This window comes from Zingiber officinale, chromosome 8B (assembly GCF_018446385.1).
Source record: "Zingiber officinale cultivar Zhangliang chromosome 8B, Zo_v1.1, whole genome shotgun sequence".
Lineage (NCBI taxonomy): Eukaryota > Viridiplantae > Streptophyta > Magnoliopsida > Zingiberales > Zingiberaceae > Zingiber > Zingiber officinale.
Genome location: NC_056001.1, coordinates 49864305 through 49884540, shown reverse-complemented (window position 1 = coordinate 49884540; position 20236 = coordinate 49864305). Strand labels below are relative to the sequence as shown.

At 34.2% G+C, this 20236-nt stretch overlaps 2 protein-coding genes across 4 annotated transcripts; both read right to left on the bottom strand.

Moving 5' to 3' along the window:
- Positions 1-978: 978 nt before the first annotated feature.
- LOC122013799 lies at positions 979-2228 on the bottom strand. Its single transcript, XM_042570025.1, has 3 exons — positions 1616-2228; positions 1403-1521; positions 979-1263 (listed from the first exon to the last, which is right to left on the bottom strand). Exons 1-3 carry the CDS (start codon positions 2226-2228, stop codon positions 979-981), a joined length of 1017 nt encoding a protein of 338 aa, XP_042425959.1.
- A 3322-nt stretch (positions 2229-5550) lies between these two features.
- Positions 5551-20236, bottom strand: LOC122014910. 3 transcript variants are annotated; one of them, XM_042571422.1, is made up of 10 exons: positions 20026-20236; positions 17404-17481; positions 16972-17311; positions 16434-16574; positions 12395-12487; positions 12178-12304; positions 8554-8660; positions 7149-7229; positions 6278-6363; positions 5551-6197 (listed from the first exon to the last, which is right to left on the bottom strand). In XM_042571422.1, the coding sequence occupies exons 3-10, from the start codon at positions 17278-17280 to the stop codon at positions 5981-5983; spliced, it is 1161 nt and encodes a 386-aa protein (XP_042427356.1). In that variant the 5' UTR covers positions 17281-17311; positions 17404-17481; positions 20026-20236; the 3' UTR covers positions 5551-5980. The 3 variants fall into 3 exon arrangements, with proteins under 3 accessions (XP_042427356.1, XP_042427357.1, XP_042427358.1); XM_042571423.1 differs by having other exon boundaries at positions 17426-17481; XM_042571424.1 differs by having other exon boundaries at positions 17435-17481.

Genomic DNA, 20236 nt, shown 5'->3' with positions numbered 1-20236 from the left:
ATAAAAAAAGGACCAAAATGAATAGAATATTAATGAAATTTGATTGAAATCATATTATATTGCATAGGTGGGTAAACTCAATATGTCAAGAGATTGAAGTTAAAAAATAAATAAATAAATAAATTTAGTTAACTGTCCGATCCAATCGAGAAGTACTCATGACGGACGATTAAAAATCTAATATCATTTAATTACGTATCTCATTTAGAAGAAAACTTTCTATAAATTCATCACAAATGTAACACATTATTAGGGACATTAGTAAGATTTTTATGATTTTTTTAAATAATAAAAATATCAATATATTAACTATTTGGTTTAAAATATTATTATAACAATAAAATAAGTCATATATTAGTATGTTTATTAATTAAAATTATTTAAAAAGTTACCTAATGTGTTGAATTATTTGAAGTGGTTGAATTTGTTGAAATTGAAAGTTGCAAGATTTGTTAAAACATCAAAAGTATTATTTTTTTATTTTATTTTGTTTTGTTTGTGTGAGAATGACAAGCATCATTGTTCACAATAGCACATAAAAGTGAATCACCACTTGGTTAATAAACAAATTTGTTGTTTACTCATTAGAAGAAAGCATAGTTGTCAAAAGCGCAAAGCGCAAAAAAGTGCTCAAGGATCTTGGGGCTTAAAGCGCAAAGCGCAAGGCGAAGCGCAGGCTTTACGGAAAAGAACATAATAAACAAAAGGGTTATTATATCTATTAAAAAAACTTTCAAAATGTCTTTGAAAATCGAAATAACCATAAACAAAATATTCTTGGATGAAGTTGCAGATTACTGAAAATTAAAAGTCTTTGAAAATATGATACATGAAATATCAAATATCAAAATAATCATCTTCTTCATCTTCATTGTCCAAATCTATGTCATCAGCTCCATCGCTTGATTTGTATCTATCAGTATCTTCTTCTTCAGTTTCATTATCAAGATTAGTTTCTTCTTCATTTACAAGACTAGTTTAAGCTGAAGATTGCTTTCTTTTTGCTAATGCAGATGATGATGTCCCTTTTGAAGAAGACGCATTTCGAGATCGAAAGTCATATGCACTTTCACCAACCCCAGATGCTTGTGCTACATCACTCCAACGCAAATCTTCACCTTCAAAGACAAAATCATTATCATCATCTTTATCACTGTCATCCAATTTTCCCAACAACCATTCATTACTATCATCTATCTCTGACAAAGTAATAGGATCAATCTTATCTCGCATGTCATATCTTCTCCTCAAAACTTTATTGTACTTGATATATACCAAATCATTCAATCGTTGTTGAGACAACCTATTTCTTTTCTTAGAATGTATCTACAAAAAAATTAAAAAATAAAAGGTTAAGTTCATAATATAAATTTTAATATGTATTAAAAAAAATTCAACTTACATGTTCAAAAACACTCCAATTACGTTCACATCCTGAAGAAGAGCACGTGAAGTTTAAAATTTTCATTGCAAATGTTTTTAATTCAAGCGTTGATGCACCATAAGAAGACCACCAATCAGCTTGAAAAACAAAAACATATAAATTATAAGATTAACTTTATTACCATCCAATATTGATATTGATTATTGCACGATATATTATTTATAAATTTACCTGGAGATTTTAAAGTTCTTTGTAGGATAGCCATTGGCAAACCAAAAAGTCCTTCTGCTTTCTTGTATTTTTCCAATTGATTCGTGATCTTATCTTGTAAATCCTCACCTCTCACCAATCTAGATATGCACTTGTACAAACCCTCCATCACTTCTGTATCATTTTCTATATCAGGGTTTGAGTAAAAACACTCTGGATTCAAGAAATATCCGGCTGCGTGCAAAGGTCGATGCAGTTGAATGTTCCATCTTTTGTCAATGAATTCAAAAATGCTACGATATTTCTCTTCATTATTGTTAAATGATGCAACAATAGCTTCTTTGGCCCTGTTCATTGCCTCATAAATATAACCCATAGGAGATCGTTTTTCACCGTCTACCAGCCGTAATACTTTTACCAATGGACCACCAACTTTTAATGCAAAAACCATATTTTTCCAAAAAGAAGGCATCAATATCACTTCTGCTACACGTTTTCCTGCGACCTCTTTGGAAAATCGACTATTTGCCCACTTTTCAGATGTAAACATTTTTCTCAGATTTGCTTGTTGTACATGAAACCGCTTTAAAGTAAAAAAAGCGGTTGTGAAACGTGTCTTTGCGGTTTTTACCATGTCTCTCTGTCCAGTAAACTCTCTCATCATGCTCAATACTTGTGGTCTGTTGTAAATATAATCATTCACTATCAATGCTCGTTCATGCAATTTTCTGAGATGAGGAATTTTGAATATATCCTCAAGCAACAAATCTAAACAATGAGCTGCACAGGGAGTCCAGTATAAGTGTGGAAATCGGTTTTCCAAAAGACGACCTAAAAAAAAATATTTAATCAAAAAAATTAAAAATATAATTCAATTATTAATTAGAACTTGGAAATAACAGACTAATATTTAACAAAAATTTAAAATATTACCTGCACTGACATTGCAGCTTGCATTATCTGTTACAATTTGAACCACATTTTTTTCTCCAATGCGATACACAAATTTAGGAAGCAACTTAAACATTTTGTCCGCTGTGTGAGAATAGCCTGAAGCATCAACTGATTCGACAAATACACTTCCTTTGGGACCATTCACCAAAAAATTTATAAGAGTCCTACCCTTTTTATCTGTCCATCCATCTGCCATGATTGTGCACCCAAACTTAGCATGATCTTCTTCATGGGATTTGAGAAGTGAGTTCGTATTTGCCAACTCCTTCTTCAAATACTTAACCCTCACTTCATGATATGATGGAGGTTTCATCCCAGATCCAAATTGTCCAATAGCTTCAATACAAGGCTCAAAAGAATCATATTTAACAGCACTGAAGGGAATCCCAGCATCATACATCCATCTTGCAAATTTCTCAACTGCAATATCTCTTAACTTCTTTTTATTTTCATCAAATTGTCCTTTGCTTTTTGCACGTCTTTGTTTGACAATTTCATCGACATCTTTCATAAAATAAAGATTAATAGGCCCGGTTTGTTTACACTTTTTACCTTGGGTCGTAGGATGGTTGCTTGAATCTGATATTGGTCGTTTCCCTTTCACTTTAGTTTGATGATCATCTTCTTCCAAATCTTCCAAATTATCAACATTATCAGAATGAGGAATTTCATCCATTTGATTCTTCAAATTATTCTTGTTTTGCATAAACTCTCTATTTTCTTCTTTAACATGCTCAGGACATTTCGGGCAAGCTTTCACATTTCTATTGCCCCCAACTAAATGTAGCTTGTGTCGATAAATTCCACCGTTTGTTATTTTACCACAAAAAATACAACTGACAACATTTGGATTTTTAGGATCTGAACATGTTGCATAATTCCAAGCAATATCTTTTCGAGTGAATGAAATTGTTATATTTGACATGGTTAACTCAAGAATCAAGAGCCAAGAGCACTGCAATTAGTAATAAACAATCAATAAGTAAAACAATATAAAATAGTAAAAAAATATCAAAATATAAATCTGATTTATACGAATTAATTACAATTTTAAAATTTAAATATATATATTTTTATATATTTAAATCTGATTTATATGTCTTAATAAAATTTATTAGATTTTTTATTTTACATATATTTTTTATATATTTAAATTTTAAATGATTAAATCTGATGTATATGTGCTAATAATATTTATTAGATTTTTATTTTTTATATATATTTTATATATTTAAATCTGATTTATATGTATTAATTGAATTTATTAGATTTTTTTATTTTAAATATATTTTTTTATATGTTTAAATAATTAAATCTGATTTATAATTAATAAAGTTTATTAGATTTTTTTTAAAAATATTAAGGTTAAATTTTAAATAATTAAATCTAGTTTAAAATTAATAAGATTATTAGATTTTTAAAATATTTTTGATACATTTAATTAAAATTTAAATAATTAAATCTGATTTAGAAATTAGAATTAATAATATTTATTAGATTTTTGTTTATTTTAAATAATTTTTATATATTTAAATCTGATTTATATAAATTAATGCAATTTATTAAATTTTTTAAAATTTTAATTTATTTTTTATATCTTTAAATTAAATTTATATGAATTGATAAACTTTATCAATTTTTTTATATTTTTTATTTCGTTTATATATTTAAATTTGATTTAATAAAATCAAACTTTTTCTCCTCCACTGTTTCACGCGAGTCCGACCGCGATGCCATCGCGATGCCCGCGACGCTGCCAGAGCCGTCGCCAGAGGCTACCGACGTCACCGGAGGCGTCGCGGGAAGCCTCCGGCGGCGTCGTAGGAAGCCTCCGGTGTCGGAGAACTCCCGCGACGCCGCTGGAGGCGTCGGGTCCCTCTCGCGACGTCGCTGGAGGCGTCGAGGCCCTCCCGCGACGCCTCCGACGCCGCCGAAGGCATCCCGCGACACCGCCGGAGGCGATCGCAGAATGGCCAGGATGCTTCAAACTGAATTTAAGTAACAGAAATTGAAAACTTACCTGCACGCGACGCGTGAAGAAGCAGCAGCGAAGCAAGCACAGCAAATCCGTCTAGTTGCAGCAGCGGCGGACGCAACGAACAGCCGCGGGAGACGAAGAGACAGGTTTAAAGAGATTAATTAGGGCTTTAAATAAAATGTAAAACAAAAAAGGAATCTTAGGGTCGTGCAGAAGAGCTGCGCTTCGCTCGTTTCTGCGCGAAGCGCAACAACGCGCGCGCTTCTTCAACCTGCTGCGCTTCCACGTTCTCGGAAGCGCAAGGGTTGCGCCTCGCTTCACTTTGCGCTTAAGCGAGCGAAGCTAGCGCTTTTGATAACTATGGAAAAAAGGCCAAGGATCCTCTGGTCCAGGATCCCTGGATCAATCCTGGACCCTTGCATGTTCATCAGATAGGTGGACTATTCCCCACCTGTTAAATAGGTGAGGTCCAATTCATCCCACCAATAAATATGTAAGGCCTTCTCTGACCAGAAGACTTTGGACAAGAGGATCTGGCCTCTAGAAGGAATGCATCATCTTATCACCTTGCTAATAGCAAATTCAATCTCCAAACATGAAGACATCAAATTTTCTAACTTCATGCACAAACTCTAGTTCAATATGTAACCTCATACATATCTTTTCTACAAGGCATACACTATTTACTTAGCATACGGTCCTCCATGCTTTAAAGACTTTCTTAATAAATGAAAACATACGAATTTTCAACATGATAAATATTTTTTTTAAAAAAAAAAGAAACATATTTCTAAAGAGCGAACACCATGGTAATAATAGTGTAGGACTAATTGAGTTGATCATATCATTAAAAAAACCTCCAGCAAAAAGGATTGGACCATATTCCATGTATTATACGCAACCTTATCAATGCACAAAAATCTTCTACATGACAAAATAATACAAATACTAGTACCTTAAACTATGCATCATGGACATTCAAGGATCATCATCAACTTGGATAGTCAAAAAACATTGATATTTAAAAAATATATATCTTCACATATCGACTATTAAAAGAATACAATTTAGTTATGCTGTATCAACAGTTCTTGATAGAGTTCAGAATCCTTATTTAAATAATAATATTAATAATCATAATCATTAAGCCAAGCCATGCCAAACCATCCGCATGTTACTAAACTGAGCAAAAAGGGATAGTTTTCCATGAAGCTGAAAGCTAACACTTACAAAGTCTGGCAGCGAAGAATCTCTGGTTATGTTAGGCGACAGCATCGGTGTAGCAAAACTGTGGTGTCTCATAGATGGACTACTCCTCTAACATCAAATATATCTTCTGAGTTATGGATTTGGAGGCAATTTAGAAAAATGAGTTCGAAAGTGAGTAGGAAGGCACAAACAAACAGCTCATTTGGACCTAAGTGGGATATCAAATTCACTGTCAAGCCTATTGTTTATATGCAGTTGTTGTGCCTCGCCTTTCTTTTGATGGACCTACCCAAGCGCAAGCGGCGATTCACAAGAGCATCCAGCAACACATCTAATGCGTCCCCTGTTGCCCCCGCCTGTTTATCCAATTCATACATACTAAAGCTGGGAAGAAGGTGCAATTCATCCAGAATCCCTGCAGCAGCAGCAGCAGTACAGGTTCTATCCCATGCCGGTTGGGGGCTGTTAAACCAATTCCAGCTATGATTTATGCAAAGAGATAGGTTTGCAAGCTAAGACCAGAGTACAGCTGTGATCATTACCGTAGCTTATGCATGACAGAAGCACCAAGGTTTGACAGAGAAATACAAGGCAGGTGTTCATCTCCCCGTGTCGATATCCATCTCTCCTACAAAGGACTACAATTAGTGATCTAAAACTTCGAAGGAGAATGTTCATTGGAAGAGACTCGTAGATGCCTATTGCAGTTATCCAACCTTAGTGGTAGGATACACAATGCATTACCTAGTTAATAATGAGTCTAATGAACAAAAATACCAAAGAATCACTCTGAAAAATATTCTAAAATTTTCTTTGATAATTTCACATTGCTAAGCATGCTTCATTAATCAAGTAGAAACATCCATTGTATTGCATTGAGTCCTAAAAATACAAAAGACCAAACAATCAGCCAAAATATATAGCTAACACAAACCTTCCAGGAAAATATCATCAAATTAAAGAAACATTAGGTTAAATTCTAAAGTAAAATATGTTTCAGAAGATAAAATAGCTATGGTCATAGTCCTCCACACTGACCATTATTTGCAAGGAGATCAAAACTAACAATGCTGGCCAAATAGTAACTTCTAATGTCTTGTGCAAAAAAAAAAAAACAGCTCACTGAGATTAATGACAGGTTTATCACATGAAAGGCTCATAATCCATCATCCATATTTCAATTAGGTTTTTAAGTTTCATTAGTTTGATTTGTCTCACATATTTTCAGAACAATTGTGTTAATTTTCTTAACGCGATCGCTTGCCACATCAGCCACCCATTACTACTAACCATACAAAAACGATGGATATAACAGATAATTCTACAATTCTAATTATACATACACATGTATTATATGCATATGATTAACCCATCAATCATTTACAGAAAACAGAAAAGATGGATCAGAAGTACCTTTAAGCGTCTGTACATTGCCGCTGAATTGCTCCACGTACCATCAATCAGAACAAAATTTAATGGCTTTTCAAAAACATCCTGATAGTTAAAATTAATTCAAATAACTTGGTTCTGTAAAGAATTTTACGACTACACAAGAGAATTCAACGCAAACTGTGACTAGAGAACTTATATCAAAAATTAGTTTAAATGACTTTGTATAGGACAAGTGAATTTACATAGAAATTATATCAAATTTGCAATAGTATGATGACATTGATAGAATGAAGAAGATAACAGAACATCATATCACACTAGCAAAATCATCAACCCATGTCCAAATTATTTAGGGTTTGGCTGTATGGACCATATTCCTCCATCAAATTCTACACAAACTATCTGATTTAATATTTATATTCAGATAAATTAAACTATCTTTTATTACATAAATGCAATTAATTGATTCAATGTGTCTAACAATAAAATACATTGATCAACTTCGAGAACATCCCACCATGTTACCGAGTGACTCAAATAGTAGAATCTTTTATTACTTCTTTTTTCCTATTAATTTAGTACATTCATCTTAGCATACTATAAAATATGACAATTTATACCAAAATCTTACAAAAGTGTTACATTTAGCTTAAGAAGCAACTCGCGATCCCTTAAGCACGTTTCTCTTCATTTCAACCACTTGTTCTATCTTTATTTCCTTCCTCAGGAAAATATATCCAATACACTCATTCAATGGAATTTTATGTTTATCCCTCATATATATTTCCTTCCCTTGATCCTTTTTCCCTTATTAATGCAACACATTTCATGTATTCAGTTTTACTTATAGTTAACTTGAAATGTTAAGTTTCTGAAAATTGCAAACAATCATTGAAATTCTTGATAAATTTCTACACAGATTCTGCTGCACAGTATAAAAATAGGAAAGTCTCTATTAATATATAGAGTAAATACATAAATTTATTGACACACTTACAAGTTTTTTCAAATTTATCCAAGTTCCAAATATATTCTATTGTTTTTAAAGTGTTAAAATCTACTCTGTTATTATTCCATACATCCTATGTTAAAAATATGATGTCCATGGCATTTTGCCATGTTAGCAAAGTTCACACATTCACACGTGAATCTCAATGTGAATGCTAGCATGGAGAGAGGAAGAAGAAAAAGATGATTGAAAGGTTATGGCTCCATCTTGGCATCCACATGCGCTTTGCTCATATGGCAAAACAGTGCATGTGTGTAAAGTTCAAAGAAATTACAATTTAATGCACCTTAAAAGACAGGATAGATTTAAAAATTTTAAAGATAAATTTGAAAACACTTGCAAACAATATAGATTTTAACCATAAACTATATAAAGAATAAATGGCAAGAATCTAAAAGAAGAAAAACAAATGAATACCATTTTTCCATCGTGTAGATTGGTGAATTGATCATCAGAGAAGACATCCTTAACTGAGCTTGGGGATTCATTGCGATTAGGATACAAGAACCAGGTCTTATTCTTCCCTGGAATGAAAAAAATCCAACCGAGAACAAATTCACATGATTAAAGTAGACAAGAATTGGTCACAAAATTGGTGCGAGAAAATAATTATAAGTCAAATGAAAGAAATAGTTGATATCTTCAAAGACTTTCTGTTTGTCAAATGGACTGAGTATCCATAAAAATAGGTCAACTAGCTGGCGCTGAGAACAGTTATATACACATTTTTAAAAATTATTATAAGAAGCCGAATAAGCAAATATAAGAAAATTGCATGTTCTACATGAGGTAATACACTATATGTGATGAATATACAGATTAGGTGGTCTAATATGTAATCTGAGCTGGCCATATTGCAGGTAGGTCTGTTGTTAGTTGGCACCAACGAGGGTAAATCGGGAAACGCTAGCAACGGACGGCCATCAACCTAGCATTTTTAGGTCAACCGCCCATTAAAGAAAATTAATCCGTTAATTTGCTGAAGCTGGGACTCGTGCCTAGGAACTGAAGGCACCTGACAATGCACCATTGCCCCAGGGGCGCAAGTAGGTCTGTTGTTGAGTTTATAGATGAGTCCAAATCAAATTAAATAAATGAAATAATCAAACAAAAGATGGTTTGATCAACTTAGTCTCCAGACATCATATACTGAAAAATAAAGGAAACGTGAGGGGCAAAGTCAAATAAATGATGATTTAATTAAGCTAGCCTCAGAAAAAACATAGTGCGAAGACAAGTGTATAATGCTATATTTTGTCAATAAATTATATTATAGTGAATCTGTACTTCCAATACCTTTAAGTATATGCAATCTACATTCAACAATATCGATTACACTTGTAGTTATAAGCAATTAACATTAGGACTAGTGTGACTGGATGGCCAGATAATTAGATGGAGTGAATAGCAATTGCACTGCAAATCAAACTTACACTACTCTTGCTAATGTTTTACCAAGGTCACACAAACAAAACAAACAGTGGAAATAAAAAAAATATAAGACAAGTCAATGCATACCACAACGCTAACAAGGCGATGTAACGTAGTTTGGAACCTTCATTCCTACTCCATGTCCTATAACTCATTGGTGAATCGCCCCCGAAAGCTTATTTTGCTCTTCCACAAATATCCTCGGTGGAGAAACCTCTCTTACAACATGATGTTTACAATGAGAACTAGAGGGAAGCTACAAGGATTACAAGAGAATAAAGCTCAAATGATTACAATCAATATTTTGCCAACCTTAAAATGTCCCCTTGGTCTTCTTTTTATAGCCTCCAAACTCTTCCAACTTCACCTATTATTTTGGTCATCTATTGTCAATAAGTCGACTAAATCCACTATTAGTTGAGTCAACTATTTTCCCAATCGCTTTCTCTTGCAGTATGCTAATGGCTACGTGAGTTATCCAGAATCCATCATAAGTCGACTGATCCACTATAGTCCTTAGGTCATCCAATCATTGCAATGCCAACATGTTGAACAGCTAGTATTGGCTTTCTTTTTTGTAGCATCAATTGACTAGAATTTACCATCAATCGACTGCCCAAACGACTCATTTACGAACAATACCAATCGATTGGAACCTCAAGTACTATTATCCTAATATTCAAGTTTTCACCTAAGTTGAAGAAAATGCTCTACCAAGAATATAATCCTCTCAACTTTCACAACTCACACAATAACTTGCCTTGCACAACTTAACTTGGCCACCAAGGTCATTTCTCGTTGGGTCCCCAAGTCCTTAGAATGCATTGAGCCCATAGCTCTCCCTCCGCGTGTCATCTTTTACTCTTCCCCTATACAATTCGTCTTCTTCCAACTACTATCAATGTTGTGCCATCATACTCCTCATCCCACAGTCACATCATACTTCTCAAATCTACATCGGACCTTGAGTCGCTAAGCCAGCCAACTTAGTCACACCAATGCTCCACAAACTGCTCCAACACCATCTCACTGCTTATCTTGTAGTCCCACGAATGCCTCATGTAAAATTCTCCGAACACCATCCAAGCTGCAATCCCACTGAATGTGTTCTCGTCTACACTCGAACTCATGTCAAATCACAAGCTCCTTGATCTCCATTGGTGTCCAAGTTACTGCACAACTTTAACACACATATCAAATACAAATATAAGGCCTAACTTAAACCTTTTTAATAAACATCAAAACCCAAAGTGAAACCCAATCACTTCGTGCATGATTTTGTTTAAATAATTTTGTTGTGATAAACACTTTAATCTTTATATAATTTTGTTTATATATTATGTGATAATCATATAATTTTCTTCTATATGGATCACTTGGTTGATTAACATGCTATATGTTATAGACAACAAAAAGTATTATATATGCTTGTTATAAAATTTTGGTTTAAAATTTTATTTTAAGTTTACAATTTTAATAGATTATCTAGCACGTAACTTTCAATATTTTCTTGTGCACATTGTTGTATTCTTCTATCAATGTAATTAATATTTAAGCATATTATAGTTTAGACTATGCTATAGTATGTGCTTGCATAAGCATAAGGACATTGTAGATGGCTATGTAGTCATTTTACTTATATTTTGAGAATTATAGTGTTGTAAATGGCGATAGGCGATGGCGGTAGCGGTGTGGTAAGTGACCGCCTACTACCTCGGCCGCCTAGGCAGTTGAATTTTTTTTACTATTTTTATACATAATTAAATAATATATTAACTAAAGGATAAAAAAATTAAATAAAAGATCAAAAATTAAAAAATAGATGCTATAAAATATATTAACTAAAAATAAAAAAATTAATCTAAATATTTTTTAAAATAATAATAATAATAATTTTTAAAATATATATATATTAAATTAATAGGATAATTTTATTGAGTTTTAATTAAGCTTATTTAAATTATCTCAATCATGATTAAAATTATTAATCTAAAGTTTGATTAAATCCTAAGTTAAAAAAAAAAACAATTCTATTCCGCGATCAGCTTCGGTGTTTCTGCGTTGGATGCATCGTTGGATCCAACACGTCGCCTGGCCGACAACAAGTCTGAACCCGTCGCCTGGGCCCGACAATGAGTCCAAACCTGTCGCCTGGGCCCAAAGATGAGTCTGGAGTGTACCCGAACGCATGGGAACCCGCGACACATCCGGACTTGCCACCCAAGTTTGAATCGAAAACGCTTTACCGTCGCCTAAAGACAAAGTAGTGCGATTGAGGTTCGCCTCCCGCCTTGGCACTGCCTAGGCGGCCGCCTCAACCGCCATTTAGAACACTGGAAAATCATAAATGAAAGCAAGACCATAGTAGGTGATGCTAAACATGATCATAAATTAGAATGATGTCAAAAGCAAATAGATAAAATCTTCAAAACAAAATTATCAATACGGAAAGCTTGTGGACCTCCAAGGGCACCAATATCCATCAATTTGTTTTTGAAACAACCATGCAAAAATAATTCAACAAGAAAAAATAGTTAGCAATTGTGTTGTTCTTGAGATAATATAATTTTTTAGCCAATTATTTTTCATAGGACAAACTGAAAATCTAACCTGAATCTCTAAAAGCATTCCACATGATGTCTTCATGTTCATGGATACCAAAAAGACACAAAGCTGCCGAATGAATTCCAAACATTTGCCATAACAATTTTCCAGTATTATTTTGGCGCAAGAAATCCTGTACGGATGAGACTTAATGACAAAATCTCAAGAGAATGAAAATAGCACAATAGAAGGAAAGCAATGAATTTAATATTGAAGTAAAGACCTTTGGATGCATATAGATCCAAAATTTAATGCCCTGCCATAATGAGCATTTAATAAGCTTAGAGCACATGCAATCTTCCACAGCTAGCCAACACTGAAAAATTAAGATTTTCAAAGAATGAAAAAATAAGCATGAATGCATTATCAGCCAAACCAGCAGAAATGGTGAACAGATATCACAACCTTTTCCACAAGGAAATTCATCAGCTAGCAAAATTAGCAGTTTAGTCACAAAAAAAAACTACAAGAAATCATGAAGCAAGCTAATAATAACAAATAACTTAGAAATTAGGATAAATAAGTTTTAATGAAAATGAAGATAAGCAAACTGAATGATAATAATAAAGTCCAACTAAGTGGCAAGAGTTTAAGAGATCAAGGAATAATTTATTTGACTAATTAATCCAATAAAATTTTAAGAATTAATAAGATATCTAAAAGATAAGAAAAAATATTTTAGTACCTATTTACAATACAACTAAATTGATGAATGTTACTAATTGTGAGAGAGTTATTGAGAGGAGAATAAGAGATCAGACAATATTTCTATAAAAATTGATTGCATATCTAGAAGATCTTATTTATTTAATATGAATAATAAAAAAATATAGCAAAAAGAAACAAGATTTGCATATGATTTTTATTGGTTTAGAAAATAAACACATGATAATGTCCCTATATGGCATCTTAAGAAGAAAAGAATATATATCTAGCCATAATATTAATATAACAAATATCATTTATAATAGTGTTGTTACAAGTGTAGATATTAAAAAGATTCCTTATGTAAGTTCTTCAAACTTCTCAATGTTCCTGAGCAAACAACTTTGGAAACAAATATTGGGACATCAACACAATTATGATTCCTTACAAAGACGTTCATACCTTGGAACTATTACATGTGCCATGGGATTTCTACTCTCATCATAAGCATACATAATAAGAATTTTAAAATTCTTTGGAATCTACTCCTCTTAAATTGCTAGACTAAATGGGATTTTAACCTCAGTAATCATTTTACTCTCATCATAAGCATGCATAACGAGAATTTTAAAATTCTCTAGAATCTACTCCTCTCAAGCTACTACTAAATTAAATGGGTTTTTGACCTCAATATTTGTCTTGTGCATTCTTGTTAAGGACGATAATGACAATTCAGATATGAATCAAAACTGGCTAGAGGGAAGAGCACAATAGCCAAAACCTATAAATAAAAATCTCTTTCAAGATAAGGACAATTAAACATTACTAGTTGCATGGGGTGCTTGTGAGTGTTCTATTGTTCATATCAAGTATAAAGGCAAAGAAATGTAAATAAGATCAACAAGAACAATGCTACAAAATTGGTTTAACATGGTTCAAAGACCCATTCCTACTCCATGACTTATGACTCATCCAATGAGTCATCCCCTTAAAATTCCTGTAAAGATTCTAATAATAATCATCCTTTCACAAGAGGTAATGGAACAAACCTCTAGCAATCTATTTCGGGACCAAAATCTTTATAATTGATCTCTTCTCCTCTCAAATATAAACGATGATATGCAAACTAAGAAAAAAATTGCCAAGCATTTCATTTCATACCTTTAAACTTGTCCGAGGAGTTGGAGACCTTTAAACAATGTCTCCACTTGTAAGAAGTTACAAGATCTAGCCTATGGAACCATACCAACTCAAATCTCTCAAAAAACTTATATAGAACCAACCCAACGACTCTATTTTGTCCACCTCTAACTAACTGGATCAGCCTGTAGTCAATTGATTGCCTCCAATCAATTGATCGGGCAAAAGTAGCTATTCTATAGCCAACGGTGAGTTAGGTATTCTAGTAAAAATCCCATCAAATTGATTGCTCAAACTTCTAGTCGACCGAAACCACTCAATTGGATCTAGTTCTTGTTGACTGGATCCACTTCTAGAGTTCCAATCAACTGGATCAAATTCCTGAACTGGAACCCAAACAAAAACATAAACATCTAAACCCCTGCATTCAGTTAACTCATGAGTCAACTAAACACTCCAATCGATTGAGGCTCATTTCTAAACAAGTGAGGCTTATCTCTAATTGATTGGATCTGCTTGGAGATGGCAACTTCACTTGACTTACACCCTTGTAAGCCTTCACAAAACTACATGATCGAGGGTACTCTAAAGTTCACCTCACGCTGGGCCCTCAATCCATCAATTGCACCCAACCTTTTAAGCTTACTCCACGTGTCATCATTAATTACCACCTATGAAATCCACCTCCTATCAGGCTGCCCTAAAGTTCACCTTGAAATAAATTTCAGGTCCCTCAAATGCTCTAATCATCCTTATGCTTCACTAATCACCTCCAATTACACCTCATTATAGGTCGTCAAGGCATCAAACCAACAATCACTCCATGCTCCTTCTCCTAGAATCCACCTCACCTAGAATTATTAGTTTGTTGGATGCTCTAAGTCATCCTTCTACAATCACTTTCAAGCCCACTTCATTACATTCAAGTCCACCTCATTACAAACGTTTGAATCATCAAGCAAAAACTATTGAACTTGACTGCTCAAGTCAACCATCACAGCAACTCAACCACGTCAAGCCACAACTCACAAGCTCTGCAAGCTCCATATGCACTCTAACAAGACCTTACACATATGATACACACATCAATACCATGCTAACTTAACCTTTTTTTCAAATGTATCAAAACAATCTAGTTGAACCTGAATACTTTAGAGCATTGTTGCCCCAACAATTGTAACATAACTAGTTGGACCGTAGACCACCTCTATATTACCTTCCTTTGCTCAGCTTTTTTTAAAAAATTTACTCTTCTTCACTGCTACTTCTCTCAAAGCTTCTTCCGTAAGATCTGTCTCCACTTCCCAGCTCTACCCTATCTTGTCTCTCTCCTACCATATTAGTTACTTCATAAAGTTCTCTTTTTCCTTCTCTGAACTTTATAAAATTGAAGGAGCATAATTGCTACATCCTTGACATTACCTGTAGCTACTAATTCATACCCTCCCGTGTATCTTTATCCATGAAAATCTGCTCTAAGATCAGCCTAGATGCCAATATGTCAAATGCAAATAACTGCTTCCTTAGCAACAAGGAGAATGTTGTGCCTCCTTGTCCCAGCTATTCTACTGAAGCATCGAGATCCCCTCATTGGTTAGACCAACATCTTTTGATGTTGATACTATAATTCTTTCCTTCATGCCTCCATGGTCAGCACCTTGGCATAGATGGCACCAATCTAATGTTATTAAATGTCACTTAAATATAGGGTCTGTGTACTTAATGTAGGTCTGTGTACTTAATGTATGCATGCTTAAATGCAAGTTTGGTGCTAAAGGAGTATTAAGTCTTCTAGTACTGTCAAAGTGAGAGTTAGCTTGCCCAAAGTGAGTGCAGCTCAGTCAAAGGTCCAATTGAGCTAAAGAGGATTCAGGTCAGCTAAGTGGTCTATGAAGGCTAGTGTGAGTGTGGGAAGTGTAAAGGGGAGACAAGTATTCACCTTCAAATTGTCCTTGATTTTTGCTATGCTTTCCTATGGTGATGTAGGACATCCTCTGTGTCCCTAGGTTTCCCTTTTATAGGCCTAAAAGGCAGTGATTAGCAAATGTGAGGCCTAGACATAGCTAAGCACACGCCCTGATTTTTTAACTGCCTGTTTTGTTGCATGTAAAGTTAGAATTGCCCCAGCATTTTCCAAATGAATTAACAAGGTATCAGTCCCAACCAATAGTTTTTATACCATCTGTTATAATCCTATGTTAACCATATTAGTGGGTAATTATACTTACATCAGCACGATGAGAATGAGCAGACTAATTCTGAAATTTTATAATCAACTATTACTATTTGGTCCCATTTTAATCCATGCAATTGTTTATTTTCATAAGTACACGAGTCCATTTTTTCATGATCCAAGCTAAAAGAAAGTAACACAAAGGTTAGACAACAAAAAGATTAAAGGATTAAGAGGTTAGAATCAAAAAAGAGAACCTGAACAACCAAACAACAAAAAATGTCTCAGCCTCTATTATAAATACCTTCTGGCATAGATGTTGTCGACTTCCTAGTAAACGACATGCTATTTGCCTTGCAGAAAAGTACTGCAGCTTCTTTTCGGAATCACAGAGAGATTTATAAACTTCCTTAAGTTTTTTATCCTCCAGATCCTTGAAAGAGCCCTACAAATATCCACTCAACAAGTAACTCAAAATGATGATCATAGTCCATTAAATAGAGCCAAATTGCACTAATCATAATTTGAAAGAACTAACTAAAAAAGGGATTGATCATATCCATTCACAATTTACAAGATCTCATATAATTTGTCTAAGACCTCTCATGTTCAGAATATCACCATACACAAAAAAATTATACAAAAGCAGTATTATGAGTGAAAAGAGAGAAAAATCTATCAAAGGTAGACAAATCCTTTTCTGAGCTTCTCAAAGTAAGAAAGGATTGTTGGAGTTGAGAATGAATAATTGGGTCATTATCCAAAACTAATCATTGGTTCATAGCTTGAGTGAGATAGAAAATTTGTCCTCAATTTTAGACCTACAATTCCAACTGGCTCACCGGAAGTTTCCCACCAGAACCCCCAAAGTTCACATGAACTTCAGACTCTTGTGTGAGGGCTTTAATGTCTTCAATCACCTCTGCGACCATGGCAGGAATTGGAGAGGAGGTGCCCCATTGCTGCCATTCCTCTACACTAACAGGCACCAAGCTGCCCAACTCTCTATCTCTGTTCTCTTTGTCCACTGCATCCATGGTAGTAGACACCAAGCTCACACTAGTTGTCCAGATTGATTTTTGCGATGGTTGCACAAAGGGAGTTACAGAAGCTGCAATCCGACAGGGCAGATAAAACCCCCATAATGGCATAGTCTGTACTTAGCTATTGGATGTCAGACACCTGCAGGAAAATTAATCATTTCAAGCTCACAAGACTATTCAAATTGGTTTCTCATGGCATTTAAGGTAGCAAAAAATCTATCATTTGAGTTCCTTAAGCTAGAAGCATCACTACAAGCACTGCCTTCAAATCCATTTCTGGCAGCTTCTATCTCCATCTCTCTCCATTTCCTGCAAGAAAATGTTGTGCACAAAATTACTGGTTGAGAAAGCATCTGATAACCAAAAAGAGGCAACAAATCTTCAAAAAGATAAAAATAAATAAAATTTAAAATCCAAAATAGTATAACAAAACAATGCCAAAGAAAATTGCAAATTCAAAAATATAGAATCTCGTTCAATAATTTCAAGTTACGAACAAATCAAGCAAAATCTGCCCACAAATTAAGAATTAGATTTAAACAATCATACATTAGATACAAATATCATTACAGACAAAAGAAAAGGGTGGGCAACACATGCTTTAAAGATCAAACATTCAGACGCTCAGCGACAACCACTGGAGACAGCATGTAGTAGAGGCAGTGAGCTGTGGCAGCAAGGATAGGGTTAGGGTTAGGGAGGGACAATTGCAGAAGGAAGCAATAGGGAGTAGCAAGTAAGCAAGAACTGAGAGCCTTGAGCAGGTACACAATGCACAAGAGGCAGGTAAGGCTGAGCAGTTCTGCAGAAGGATGCAGATGAGGGTTTCAAATGGTGAACGGGAGCGGAGGTGGGACAGAGTGCACTAGAGACATTGCAAAAATAAGCTCAACTAGTGCATATAGTAGAGGCAGTGAGCTGTGGCAGCAAGGATAGGGTTAGGGCTAGGGAGGGACAATTTCAGAAGGACGCAATAGGGAGTAGCATAGGGAGTAGCAAGTAAGCAAGAACTGGGAGCCTTGAGCAGGTACACAATGCACAAGAGGCAGGTAAGGCTGAGCAGTTCTGCAGAAGGATGCAGATGAGGGTTTCAAATGTTGAACGGGAGCGGAGGTGGGACAGAGTGCACTAGAGACATTGCAAAAATAAGCTCAACTAGTGCATATCCTTCTGTTATGTGTTAGAATTGAATTTATATTTTTGTTTGCATAACTCTAATATTCTTCAAGCTTTGTAATTTATACAAGAGTAGTCGAGTGTGTTGTGATTTTCAGGCTTTCGATACCCCTATACATAAATTCGTTTCATTCTTATCATTCAATGTTTTTGCATATATAAAAGTTTAAATTGTGCTACATGTCAACAATAGAATTTAAGCTTCCCTTTCTTATTTTTGTTAAGTACTTTTTTAAAAAAAAATAACTATAAACTGGTACTTATACCATATGAATATTTTATACAAAATTAAAATTTTACTCACTGATCGAATGGTTAGTATAGTTTGTAGAATTATTTTTCTGTAGACTTAAATTTAACTTTTTTATCATATGATTGCATTTATTTTTTTATTGTGTTAACTATTTGATGATATTATAAATTAGTTCTCTATAAATTTAAATTTAGATTTTGTTGTGAACATCATTAGTTTTTTATAGAGCAATGATATGCTCAAGGAAAAAATCTCAAAGAAAAGCTCAAGGATAGACACATAAATTCATGGCCCATCATTTCACTTTTTGTGGGCCCCATGAATTTATATGTCTATCCTTGAGCTTTTCATTGAGATTTTTTCCTTGAACATATCATTTTTCTTTTTTATATTGTTGAATATTGTATAAAATGATAAATTTTTTGACTGAATTTTAATTTAAGCTTACATTTTATGAACTTGATTATTTATTATTTTATAAAATTAGTTTTTTTTTCCTTACTAATTAGACTAGATTGAGAAATTTTTCTTTTGCTGAATCAGACTAGCCAATAACCTATTATACAGTTTGGCTCTTCTGATAAAAAAAAAAATGAAAAAGGGACACTATTTTAATTTTGGGTGATTGCCTTAAAAATGTCCTTTTTCACTATTGCCCTACTAAGGCCTCCTCTTTCATTATTGTCCTCCTAAATTTCCTAATTCCCAAAATACTCTTGACATATTCTATTCCTTACTAATTAGACTAGATTGAGAAATTTTCTTTTGCTGAATCAGACTAGCCAATAACCTATTATACAGTTTGGCTCTTATGATTAAAAAAAAATTGAAAAAGGGACACTATTTTAATTTTGGGTGATTGCCTTAAAAATGTCCTTTTTCACTATTCCCCTACTAAGGCCTCCTCTTTCATTATTGTCCTCCTAAATTTCCTAATTCCCAAAATACTCTTGACATATTCTATGAATATTCCATTGTGGCCAAAGGTCTCCCTGGAGCACTGTCACTGATTGTTGGAGCTTTGTTGGTGGCCAACTGAAGTAATGCCAGCAACCAAGAAAATGCATTATATACAAATATAGTAAATGAAACGACTTGCCTCCTCACCATCATAGTTGAAATTAATCGCATAGTCGATATGTTTCAAGAGTCTCTACAGATCGTATACTTGATTCCTCCTAAGTCAATACACTCAAGCAACCTATGAGATTTCCCTTGTGGAAGATAAGCATCTCGTTGTTTCCAAGCTATTACAACTCCTTTCCACTATTTTTCCTCTCTTTGACAATTCTACTCACAAAACACATTGTGCGCCATTAGATTTCTGACGTATCAGGCCAATGTACACCCTTTTTGAATACATGAATTCATCCTAGAGTTCAATACAATCTTTACAAACAGAAGAGTAAGATATAGGATCTTACCAAAATCAAACGACGAAAACCTTAAATCCACCCTTCAAGCCGTCAACCTTCAAACTAGGAGAAAGAGGAGAGTGGCGTTTTCTCCCCTGGAGATCTCCGCCAACAAGGAAGGAGGCTAGGTTTACGGGTTGAGGAAGAATTAGAAAAAGGTAAAAGGAAGGGTTTTTCTCCCCGTGTCGCACGACTCTCATCCCATTCTCCACTGGTCATT

What these genes read in the sequence shown, in the direction of transcription:
- LOC122013799 (XM_042570025.1), bottom strand. Translation starts at nt 2,228, where the DNA reads ATGGTAAAAACCGCAAAGACACGTTTCACAACCGCTTTTTTTACTTTA. An exon ending in AAGAACTTTAAAATCTCCAG is followed by an intron (nt 1,522 to 1,615) that starts GTAAATTTATAA and finishes TTGTTTTTCAAG; the next exon opens with CTGATTGGTGGTCTTCTTAT. An exon ending in ATTGGAGTGTTTTTGAACAT is followed by an intron (nt 1,264 to 1,402) that starts GTAAGTTGAATT and finishes GTATATATCAAG; the next exon opens with TACAATAAAGTTTTGAGGAG.
- LOC122014910 (XM_042571422.1), bottom strand. Translation starts at nt 17,280, where the DNA reads ATGCCATTATGGGGGTTTTATCTGCCCTGTCGGATTGCAGCTTCTGTA. An exon ending in GGATCTATATGCATCCAAAG is followed by an intron (nt 12,305 to 12,394) that starts GTCTTTACTTCA and finishes TCATCCGTACAG; the next exon opens with GATTTCTTGCGCCAAAATAA. An exon ending in ATCTACACGATGGAAAAATG is followed by an intron (nt 7,230 to 8,553) that starts GTATTCATTTGT and finishes TTTAACTATCAG; the next exon opens with GATGTTTTTGAAAAGCCATT.